The sequence below is a fragment of the Camelina sativa genome, chromosome 17 (genome assembly GCF_000633955.1).
Source record: "Camelina sativa cultivar DH55 chromosome 17, Cs, whole genome shotgun sequence".
NCBI lineage: Eukaryota > Viridiplantae > Streptophyta > Magnoliopsida > Brassicales > Brassicaceae > Camelina > Camelina sativa.
The window spans coordinates 9753603-9765472 of NC_025701.1; the positions used below are offsets into that span (position 1 = coordinate 9753603).

Below are 11870 nucleotides of genomic sequence, written 5' to 3' on the forward strand. Positions count from 1 at the left end.
GTAATGGATGAAGCTGATCGTATGTTTGACATGGGTTTTGAGCCCCAAATTACTCGTATTATTCAGAACATTCGACCTGAACGTCAAACTGTGCTCTTTTCTGCCACTTTTCCTCGCCAAGTTGAAACTTTGGCACGTAAAGTTTTGAACAAGCCTGTAGAAATTCAGGTTGGTGGAAGGAGTGTTGTGAATAAAGATATAGCTCAGTTAGTTGAAGTCAGACCGGAGAGTGATAGGTTCTTTAGACTTCTGGAACTTCTTGGGGAATGGTATGAGAAAGGAAAAATTCTGATCTTCGTGCAGTCGCAGGAAAAGTGTGATGCCTTGTTTAAGGATATGATCAGACAAGGTTATCCGTGTCTATCTCTTCACGGCGGTAAGGATCAGACTGATCGTGAATCAACTATATCTGATTTCAAGAGCAATGTATGTAATTTGTTGATTGCCACAAGTGTTGCGGCTAGGGGTCTAGATGTGAAAGAGCTTGAGTTGGTTGTAAACTTTGATGCACCGAACCACTATGAAGACTATGTACATCGCGTTGGCAGGACAGGCAGGGCAGGGCGGAAAGGCTGCGCTGTGACATTTATCTCTGAGGATGATGCGAAATATGCACCAGATTTGGTCAAGGCCCTGGAACTTTCTGAGCAGCCAGTGCCTGCTGATCTGAAAGCAATTGCTGATGGTTTCATGGCGAAAGTGAAACAGGGTATTGAGCAAGCTCATGGAACTGGCTATGGTGGTAGTGGCTTTAAATTTAACGAAGAGGAGGAAGAAGTTAGGAAAGCAGCAAAGAAAGCACAAGCGAAGGAGTATGGCTTTGAGGAAGACAAGTCTGACTCAGAAGATGAGAATGATGTTGTAAGAAAGGCAGGTGGTGGTGAGATTTCACAGCAGCAGGCTACTTTTGCTCAGATAGCCGCCATTGCTGCTGCTGCCAGAGCTGCTATTCCCGTGACTGCTCCTGTGACTGCTAATCAGTTACTGTCAAATGGTGGCGGGCTTCACGCCGTGCCAGGTGTCCTTCCACTTAATAATGTTTCTGGCCATCCTAGTGATGGGGCAGGCCGTGCTGCAGCCATGGTTGCTGCCATGAATTTGCAGCATAACCTAGCAAAGATTCAAGCTGATGCAATGCCTGAACACTATGAAGCAGAACTCGAGATCAATGATTTCCCACAGAATGCTCGCTGGAAGGTCACCCACAAGGAAACTTTGGGTCCAATATCAGAGTGGACTGGAGCCGCCATTACCACTAGAGGTCAGTTTTATCCGCAAGGACGAATCCCTGGACCTGGGGAACGCAAACTCTACTTGTTCATTGAAGGGCCTTCTGAAAAATCTGTTAAGACAGCAAAGGTTGAACTCAAGCGTGTTCTTGAAGACATTACAAATCAGGCCATGTCACTTCCTGGCGGAGCACAACCCGGCAAATACTCGGTGATATAATGTAAGTCGAGAATTCTAATCTAATTTACAATATAGGTTAAATGCTATGCACAAGCCTTGCATGTGTTCTTTCTTTCTTACATATTTTAATCTCAAGTTCAGACTTATGGATCTTAGTTTCTCTCTTTTAACAGGAATGCAACCATGAGGTGCGTGATTATAAGGGATTCAAATCACTGAGAGTTTTATTAAACAAGTATTATTGGTTGGTGTTGTGAAATACAATCTCTGCACCTTTGCTAAATTTTTTTACTGTCTTGAACTTGGTGTGACATTCCTTGCTTCGTTATGGTCATCAAGTTTTATTGCTATTGAATAATGAATGCTTGTTGTTTCTCGTCCTGGAACTCTTTCGTCTTTTAATTTTATTCTCTTTTTCTTTGTCATGTTTGTACAACGGCCCCGAGGGGTTTGCTAATGCGCATTACCGCGTGGTGGCTGTAAAAGGATCGGTAAAATCTTAGTATGATGCAGTTCTTTGTGTTTTGCTTTACCCGTGAATCGAACAGCACTACAGTTGTTTCTTGCATCAGTCTCCCCTTTTACAGATTTTGGCATCTTTCCTGCAGGGGAAATCTGTGAAACATGAAGCTCTTGGAGAGATGACATGTAATGTGTCTGATAGACAAGGTCAAAGCTTTTTTTACCTTTCCAATGGGTAAGACTTGAAGCTTGTTCAGTTTTGGTGTCTTGATGGTTTGTCTATAATTCTCTCAGTATCTCTATATCTGCTTAACCACTGCTCTTAGAGAGAGTTATAGTTTCTCGGATTGTCGCAAGTGACTTAACGCTGAAGGATGCTTTCTGAGTAAAGGGTAGAAAGGTGATGTTGCATTCGGTATCGGATCTATGTTCAAAATAGTTTTCAAGTAAAAAACTCTTGTGCGATTTTTTTTTGTTTTGTAGATCAAAATTTAAAAGAGAATAATGGTTTTGAAACAGTGAAATAGGTAACACAGGTTTTGTATTATGTGATGATGATCTAAAAGGAAAGGTTGTGGGGTTGGCCAAAGTCATTTTGTGACCGCACCTTAATCAAATATTTCCCCATCAATGAAACGTATAAAGCGTAGATACGGCAATACTCAGCTCTATCAATGTCTTTGTAACAGCAAAACTAGAATGTGGGAAATATAATCAGCAAATATTATTCGACACTTGTGTACTTTATCATTAATATATTTACTTCAATGTTGTTACCACAATTCTCAATATACTGAAATACTAAAAACTTGCGAAACATACATGATACTGAAGTTGGTAGCTCATCATTTTTAATGCTTATATGTTTTAAGTGAGGATTTCTATGATTTTTGTTATATAACACGGAAATAGCATGGGTGTCTTAAAAACAAAAACACTTCAAGAAATTACAACTTGATTTCACTCACAATGTTATAGATTATTTTGATATCATAAATAACGGAATACTCATATTACTTTTTGTGGTAGTTAACTAACTAATAAAACGAGAAGCGGAGAGAGGCCATGCAAAGCAAAGTGTGCGAGAGAACCACTACCACTCCCAAGTTTCTCATCTTCTCTCTTAAACATCTTTTGGATTTTACGTTTTGATACTCTGTTTCTTAGCTTGAGAGAAGAAGAACACGATCGATCTTTATTCCCTTTCGATTTCTCCAATTGTTTCAATTCCGTAAGTTATCATCATCATCAATCACGAAACGATCTCTTGAAAACACGATTTGAATGCTATTCCCGTAATTTGATTTCTGTTAAAAAGCATTTTTGTTTTGGTATTTAGTATCATCAGATCACAAGCGACGATCGATAACAATGAGGCTATTGGATCTGTTCATAACCTCGTCGATACCAGTTGCGAAGATTCTGATGATAACAGGAATCGGATTTTACTTGGCTATGGATCGAGTTAACATTCTCAATCAAGATGCTAGAAAACATCTCAACAACGTCAGTTTTTCTTTTTTATTTATTCGTCACGTAACATCGAAACGATTCTGAGAGGTCTCTTCTGAGTTTCTTGTTTTGTTTTCTTTTTTACGTAACAGATAGTCTTCTATGTGTTTAGTCCTTCACTTGTTGCAAGCAGTTTGGCTTCTACTATTACGTACGAAAGCATGGTGAAAATGTAAGTTCTTGATTCAGAGAACTGATTTTTAACTTTTCTGCTTAGTGCTTACAATGATATGTGAATCTTGAATCTTTAATTTTTGATGGGGCATGCAGGTGGTTTATGCCAATCAATGTGTTGTTAACATTCATCATTGGTTCGTTTCTTGGTTGGATTGTTATCAAAATCACTAAACCTCCTTCGCATCTCCGTGGCATCATTGTTGGTTGTTGTGCTGCTGGTAACTCTAAAGTCATCCTACTAAACTTGTTTCATTCATGAGTTTATTAGGAATCTAATCTAATCAGTCAGTGATGGAATTGTATAATCCAACAGGGAATTTGGGAAACATGCCACTCATCATCATCCCAGCTATATGTAATGAAAAGGGAAGTCCTTTTGGAGATTCTGAGACTTGTGAGAAATATGGACTTGGTTATATTGCACTCTCAATGGCGGTATGCATGTCACCATTTCTTAGTTACTTTATCTTCTACTTAAGATATGTTCCTACTAATAATGCCAATACAAGTCAAAACGTTCTTTGATGTGTATCAGATTGGAGCCATTTACATATGGACTTATGTATACAATCTTATGCGGATGCTAGCAGACCCGGCTGGAGAAACCGCTATAAACAGTACCTCATCTACAATGCCACTGATTTCTCCCAAAGTTGAAGTTGGGGAACAGGTGATCTCAGTCAGACCTTTTCCTTTTATATTCTTACAAGTATTTGTTGCTTCAACTTACTGATTTTTGAGAGCATGTGTATATGTGACAAGGTTGGGACATGGAGCAAAGTCAAGCAAATAGTGTGTTCTGCAGCAGAGAGAATCAATCTACGAACAATATTTGCTCCTTCAACTATTGCAGCGGTTTGTTTCATTGAACCAAAAAGAGTGTTATCATCTGTATGTATACAACTAATCAACTTTCTCTTCAGCTTGTCGCACTTGCGGTTGGGTTAAATCCTGTACTAAGGAAGCTACTAGTTGGCAACACAGCTCCACTCAGAGTGATTGAGGACTCAGTATCTTTATTGGGGTATTCTACAAAACATATTAAAAATCTCACTCGTCTGTGATAATCAATGCTTACTTGAGTAGCTTAATTTCTTGAAGGGATGGTGCTATTCCTCTTCTGACTCTGGTTGTAGGAGGAAACCTTCTCAAAGGTAAATAAACAAGAATTATAGCGGTAAAAACTTTTTTTTCAAATGACAAAACCTTAAATCTATGGTCTCTTCAATAATCACAGGTCTGAGAGGTTCAGGAATGCAAAAGTCAGTCATAGTAGGTGTGGTGGTTGTGCGTTACGTTGTACTGCCAATATTAGGTGTTTTAATAGTAAAAGGAGCTCACCACTTTGGTTTGGTTACATCTGAACCGNCCAGTTTATTCTTCTGCTTCAGTATGTCGTTCCACCGGCAATGAATCTTGGTTTGTTCTTTAGACTCAAGAGTTACTAGAAAAACGCATAGTGTCTTACTCATAGACTCACTTCTCTTGACCTTTTTGGCAGGTACAATCACTCAACTATTTGGGTCAGGAGAAAGCGAATGCTCTGTGATTCTATTCTGGTCTTATGCTTTGGCTTCAGTTTCTCTCACTGTCTGGCCAACATTCTTTATGTGGCTTGTAGCCTGAACACACACACCCACACACATACTGACATACACATACACTTGCAAATCTCAGCTACTTTGAAATATTAGAGCAATTGATGTATTCTTTCATTGTTAAAATGGTTGGAGGGTTATACAACTGGGAGTAAAGACCCAATCAACATTAAAACTTCAATCATCCTAAGAAAACAGAAAAATGCTTGAGACAAGCAAAGACAAAGATGGAACAAAATATCCTACTGAGAGTTCATAAAAGAGCCTCAGAGAGAGGACTTGTCAGGTAGGTCATCGAAGTAAGGATGCTCCATAGCCTTCTTTGCTGAGATTCGTTTTGCTGGCTCGTACTCCAGCATTTTCTGTGCACAAAGAAAAACGTATATTACTATTAGCTATGGGCCGGGGGTTATTGTCTACTTAGTTAGGCAAGATCTGAGAAGTGTGTTAGACATTGGGGACTTACAGATAAGAGATCAAGTCCGGCCTCATCGAGGTTTGGAACAGCAGTGGAGAGACTCAACGGTTTCCATTGTGGGTATTCATGCCAATCCTTGAGTTTGCTCACTCCAGGCCACACTTCTTCGTTTGGTGTTCCCAGCAACCTGAATTTCCACAGAAAAAAAGCAAGTGAGTATGCGAACGTCATGTCTGTGTGCTACAGAAAGGTGAAGAAGAACACAAAGACTTGCCTGAAAATACGGAGAAGCTGTTGGAGCTCAGAGTCTCCAGCAAAGATTGCTTGCTTGGTCACGAGTTCAGCTACAAATAACAAAGAAACAAAACTGTTAGTTCCTGCAGTATTGACATGGAAGTGAAACCAATGAAAGGAGAAGAATTAGTACCAAAAATGCAGCCAACAGACCACATATCTACTGCAGTTGAGTAATGGGTTGCTCCAAGAAGGACTTCTGGAGCTCTGTACCATAGAGTTAGAATCTGTTGCAAATTGGGAGTAGAAACATCATTAGTTACAACCCCAGACAAACTAAGACATTAGTATGGAAACAGGACTAATGTTATATCAAACAAAGACTTATATTATACCTCATGTGTATACTTTTTCATTGGGAGAGTGAAGGCTCTGGCTAATCCAAGATCGGCTATTTTAAGCGTCATTGTGTTCCGGTCCATCAAGAGATTGTGAGGCTTAAGATCCCTGTAACAAAACCAAGAGAAAGTAAGATCAGTGATCCATCTCCAAATAGGTTTTACTCAAAGGCATTGATTGTTCTCTCAAAAAAAAAAACAAAGACAATAATGTACCTGTGCAACACTCCATGACCATGGCAAAAAGCCATGCCTTTGCATAACTGGTACATCAAGCTCTGCAATGCAAGGGAAATTGTTTCTTTTTAGCTTATAGGGGCTTGATTATCGCACAGAACAAGAAGAAGCTCAAAAAAATAATCAAAACCTTGACAGTGTTCTGAGGAATGTTCTGCCCAGCTTGACGAAAGCTTCTAATGAATTTCTTGAGATCAGTGTCAACATACTCGAAAACAAGGTAGAGTACAGTTTTCCCTTCTTTGTTTATTCCTTGCTTTACATCCATCAACCTTGGTAGAAGAAGAAGAAGATACAAACTAAGAAAAAACACACAAAAGGTTTCACCTTTGAACATTTCGAATCACAATTGAAGAACCCATTTGATACAGAAACAAGAGTCCAGAAATGAATTGGGAGTAAACCCTAGAAATCGAAATTGAGACCCAATGAATTGAGAAATGTACCTGACGATGTGGGGATCACGAGCGAGCATGCGCAAGATAGAGATCTCGCGAAGAGTAGTGGGAGGAACGCCTTCTTCATCCTCATGGAGACGGGTCTTCTTCAAAGCAACGATCATCCCTGTTGCTTTCTCTCTCGCTCTGTACACTTTCCCGTAAGTACCTTCGCCTACTTTCTCTAGCTTCTCGAAAGCTTCCATCGCTGAAACTGCAGGTTTCACTCCTCCTCCTCCATTGTTATTGTTCTCCATCTCTCTCTCTCTTAATCAAAATCGATATCAAGAACTCTCAGATTTTGTTTTCAATTTTGTTTGGGGGAAGAAGAGGAAGAGAGAATGGTGGTACTTTTAAATAAGGAAGGAGATATTTATTATTATTATTTCCCTAAATTTTACAACGGTTATATATATGATTGTTCAAAATTCAAAACCGGAGCATGACATGGAAATATCGATATAATAGTTTTGCTATCTCTTTTTTTTTTTTTTTTTAGTATAAATGCTTAAGGGTTTTTCTTAAAAATATATTTATATAGATATTTTTTTATTATTTTTTCATTTTTCTTAGAAATAATTTTTTTTTATTTTTTTATTTTTTAAATTATTTAGACCACCATCATGGCACCCTCTACGTTTATTAATATATATCATTCATTCTTGTACAATGATTATTTAAGGTTAGAAGGTTCTCGATCATATAAATATTCAAAATCATTAGATAATAGTTATGCAATATATTTTAATTAAACACAACTATGAGTAATTGTAAAAATAGATAGCAGATGAGTAATTTATAGCAAAATATAATTTGGGGAGGGATTTATCAAAGGGGAGGTATTGGTTTAGGATTTAAAAAGAATTTTAATGACTTTAAAAGTTAGGTAAAATATGTTGTTATTCAATCAAGACTTTTATAAACTCTTTCAAAATTTAGTGTTATTGGTTGTGGATTTGTAAAAAGTTATCTAAAATCTTGATAAATCTAGTGTTATTGGATTAAGAGTTTTATAAAGTCATTAAAAGTTTTATGTTATTCAAGTAAAACAAAAGAATCTTGGATTGTTAAGGAATTCAAATTTTATGTTATTGGTTTAGGATTTTATATCATTTCCTTCATAACAAAAGTCATGAAAACTCTTTCATCAAATAGAAAGATTTAACAAGATTAGAAAAAACAGATCATCAAGATTTTAAAAAACTTCCTAAATGATATGCTCAAATTTACCCTAGAGCTACTCTCTCAAATTAAGAGATCAATGCAGTACTTAGGGGTCGAATTCCACAGAGACTCAAGACTACACAATAAATTATAGAGTTTTTCAATTATGCTAAACAGATTAATTTGAATTAAAATAAAAGCAATGCAAAATATAAAAGTTGTTGTAAATTCAGAAAATCAAAAAAAGCTAGGCCTAGGAAATTTCTCAGGAAATTATGAAATATTAAATCAATCAATTAATTAGGATTCAATCAATTAAGAACAGATCTAGAACTCTAAACACTTTTGTAAATTAAATCAGTTCTCACTGCAAATAATATCTAAATTTAAAACCAGAAAATCCAAATCTCTTTGTAAAATTCTAGGTAATAAATCAGCAATAAAATCAGGTTTAGATTGTTCACAAAATTATTAAATCAAATCTCTTTGCAAGAAATAATTTTGCTCATCAAAAGGTTTTATCAGGAAAATCAATTATATTCTCATATCAATTTATTTTCCTAAAGTATTAATTCTAGATGGCCAATCAAGGATTAATATGAAGAACAACCTAAGATGAAGATCTAGAAAGATAAAGAATCCTAAATAATCAGATCTAATAATTCATAAAATCCCTGTGAAAAACCCTAAACCTAACAAGCAAACTACTCAGACATAATCAATGAAGAACAAAACATGATTCTGAATAATAAGCAATTGAAATTAAAAGAGTAAGGAAGGAGTTTAAGAATTCTTTTCTCAAAGCAGTTCAGATCTCTCTCTCCAAAGCTCTCAAAATCTCACAGGGTTGCAGGAAAAATAAAACTTGATAGAATAAAACTTAAGGGTTTGGAAAACCTAAAAACACTATTTATATGTCCTAAAACACGTCAGGGACTTATGTTGCAAATATGGAAAACTTTGGGGCAGATTTGTAAATTTTCCAAAACTTGGGTCTTGAGTCGGCAGAGATGAGTGTCGATCGATGCCTCCTATCTTGGTGTCGGTCGATGCTCCTGCTTTCATCCGAAACCAAATTGATTCTTCAAGATTTATGCTCCAAAACATCCAAATTGCTCCATTTTGCTCCTTTCATGCTAAAAACCTGTAAAGACTCAAAAACAATCTAGAAACAAATGAAAAGACACTAAAAGACTCCTTATATCATGGTTAAAAACCACAAAAACCATAATATATCACTAAACAATCTCTTAGAATCCTTCATTTTTAACTTTCAATTTTCTATGATTCTAATAATCAGCAAGAACATAAAGTCATTAAAAAATTTTCTAAATCCTAAACCAATACCTCCCCGTAAAATAGAGTAACTAGGGAGGTAAAAATAAAAAACGGCTCTTTGGCCAAGTATCGTTTTCTTCAATCGTGTTTCAATCGGCATTACAAGCTTTGAGTTTTCTCATGGTGCGGTTTAGATCTCCGTATTGATCAAATTTTAACTCTAATTCATGAAGAAGTGAATTATGGTTTTACGATGAAATAGATAGTTAAATGTGATTACTAAACTGAATATCTAACGATGAATTTTATTTTAGATTAAAAAATTTTCAAATATTAATATGTATCATTTTTAAAGAAGATCATTTAAGAATATTAGTATTTTTTATGTTTAATTTTATAATTTCAACACATGTATTTTTGTAATGCATATGTTAAAACATAAGATAATTGAAAATAAATAATAATTTATAGGAATGAATCTTTAGTTATATGATTAGAATGTCTCTATATCTTTATATATGTTTTTATTTTATAAATTTCACTCATTTAAAATTGATTATAACATGAGGTAAAATTAGTACTTATGAGATAACAACATAACAAGTATATCTTAAATAATGTTGATTCAGTTTTTTTGCGATTTATATTTTGTTAATTTTTATTTGTATTTTCAATTCTTACTAAGATATAGATTTGATATGATGTATCAATTGTGTTTGATATAAAATATTTAGTTCTATGCATTAAGATGAAATGTGTAATTAAACTTAAAATATAGTTTATTATGATGGTATATATTTAAATATACTTCATAGTTCAAAAGTCATAAATTGTTATATTAATAAAAATTGTACATAGAAATTTGAGAAAATATTATAAAAGTAAAAAAGCCTTAAAACTCTTATATAATAAAACTGAGAGGGTATTAAAATGAAATATGAGAGGTTCATATTCAATATTAAAATGTTACAAGATAAAATCTAAAAACATTTATATTACTACTTAATTATCCTCAATATTTTTTTTTAATTTTTACCTGCATAATAATGCAGGCCTTATCTAGTAAACTCTATAAAACGTAAGAATAAAAAAAATTCTAAAAAAATTAAATTAATTAGACAAAAGTTAATTAATTGAGAATTTTGAAAACTAAATAAATTAAAAAATTATTATTTAAAATACAATAATTTATAATTTTGGTCTGCGGTGTACCGCGGATGAAATCCTAGTTATAGTTCAAAATTCAAAACCGGAGCATCACACCCACACACTAATGCTTTAAGAAAAAAAAACGTGTGAGATGGAAATATTGATATAATAGTCTTGCTATCTCTTTTTTTTTTTTTAAATGCTTAAGGGTTTTTCTTTAAAAAATAATTATATATATATTTTATTATTTTTCATTTTTCTTAGAAATATTTTTTTGTTTTTATTATTTATAAATTATTTAGACCACCACCATGGCACCCTCTACGTTTATTAATATATATCATTCATTCTTGTACAATGACTATTTAAGATTACAAGATTCTCGATCATATGATTATTCAAAATTATTAGATAATGTTTATGCAATATATTTTAATTAAACACAACTATGAGTAATTGTAAAAATAGATAGCAGATGAGTAATTTATAGCAAAATATAATTTGGGGAAGGGATTCAGTAAAATAGAGTAACTAGGGAGGTAAAAATAAAAAACGGTTCTTGGCCAAGTATCGTTTTCTTCGACCGTGTTTCAATCGGCATTACGAGCTTTAATTTTTCTGATGGTACGGTTTAGATCCCCGTATTGATCAAATTCTTTGGCTTAATTTTTCTTAGACTTTTTTGTTTCTTGTTCTTTATGTACATGAAGTGTACATACGATGCTTTTACCAAGGAGTTCTTTTAAAAATTATGTTGTAGAAGTTGGCTAGCTTTTCTGAATCATATGAAATATTTTTCTTAGTATCATACCTTAAAATTAAAATTAAATAAGAATTTCATTGATTACACCATTCATGAATTCGTTAGTAAATGCCCGCCCCTGTACATAACTATTATACTGAATTCGGTTCTTAAATTTAATGATTTTTTTAATCATTTTGTGTTCAAGCATGCATGCCAAATTATCATTTAAAAAAAAAAACTTAGTAATAGTAAAGTTATTATTAGATATAGTAAGGCTTGATTGATATTGTGGAAAAGCGCCTCTATAATCCAAAACCTCTTCATCTCTTTCCAAACTCAACAACTTAAAAAATAAAAACAAAAGTTATTACATCTCAAAAGAAAGAAAACAAAAAGACGAGAACAACAAACACGACGTGTGGGATTAGAAAGTGTTTATGCAAAGCTCATGAGAGAATTGAATATAAGAGTTTTTGACTCTTACGTACGTTTTAATCAAACTATTGACCACCAGTTGAAGAAATAGTCGTAAGAACATCAGTCACCGAAGCCATCACACTCAGTGCTGCCTTCAATACGTCTTGAGAACATCCTGGTTTCACTATCTTCCTCACCTGACCGACCCCCAAAATGTTTAAGATTATGAATATG

The 11870-nt window shown here is 34.4% G+C and overlaps 3 protein-coding genes across 5 annotated transcripts in view; 2 read left to right on the plus strand and 1 right to left on the minus strand.

Annotated features, from left to right (window-relative positions):
• Nucleotides 1–2465, plus strand: part of LOC104756448 (DEAD-box ATP-dependent RNA helicase 42) — a 5870-nt gene extending 3405 nt beyond the window's left edge. Inside the window, exons 3-5 of one of the 2 annotated variants that reach the window (XM_019239489.1) lie at nucleotides 122–1450; nucleotides 1584–1901; nucleotides 2019–2465. In XM_019239489.1, coding sequence (XP_019095034.1) covers nucleotides 122–1449 — 1328 coding nt within the window. In that variant the 3' untranslated portion in view covers nucleotide 1450; nucleotides 1584–1901; nucleotides 2019–2465. Of the gene's footprint in view, nucleotides 1–34; nucleotides 1451–1583; nucleotides 1902–2018 lie in introns of both variants that reach the window. The other variant, XM_010479046.1, reaches the window with a different exon arrangement.
• Nucleotides 3221–4625, plus strand: LOC104756449 (protein PIN-LIKES 1-like). The gene is made up of 7 exons (XM_019238882.1): nucleotides 3221–3378; nucleotides 3477–3556; nucleotides 3655–3779; nucleotides 3875–3996; nucleotides 4097–4231; nucleotides 4324–4416; nucleotides 4485–4625. Exons 1-7 carry the CDS (start codon nucleotides 3244–3246, stop codon nucleotides 4623–4625), a joined length of 831 nt encoding a protein of 276 aa, XP_019094427.1. The 5' UTR covers nucleotides 3221–3243.
• On the minus strand, nucleotides 5256–7257 carry LOC104756450 (cyclin-dependent kinase B2-2). Of its 2 annotated transcripts, none has more exons than XM_010479047.2 (8): nucleotides 6893–7257; nucleotides 6577–6745; nucleotides 6426–6487; nucleotides 6207–6318; nucleotides 6005–6098; nucleotides 5852–5921; nucleotides 5626–5764; nucleotides 5256–5521 (listed from the first exon to the last, which is right to left on the minus strand). In XM_010479047.2, the coding sequence occupies exons 1-8, from the start codon at nucleotides 7138–7140 to the stop codon at nucleotides 5426–5428; spliced, it is 990 nt and encodes a 329-aa protein (XP_010477349.1). In that variant the 5' UTR covers nucleotides 7141–7257; the 3' UTR covers nucleotides 5256–5425. The 2 variants fall into 2 exon arrangements, with proteins under 2 accessions (XP_010477349.1, XP_010477350.1); XM_010479048.2 differs by having other exon boundaries at nucleotides 6577–6718; nucleotides 6893–7255.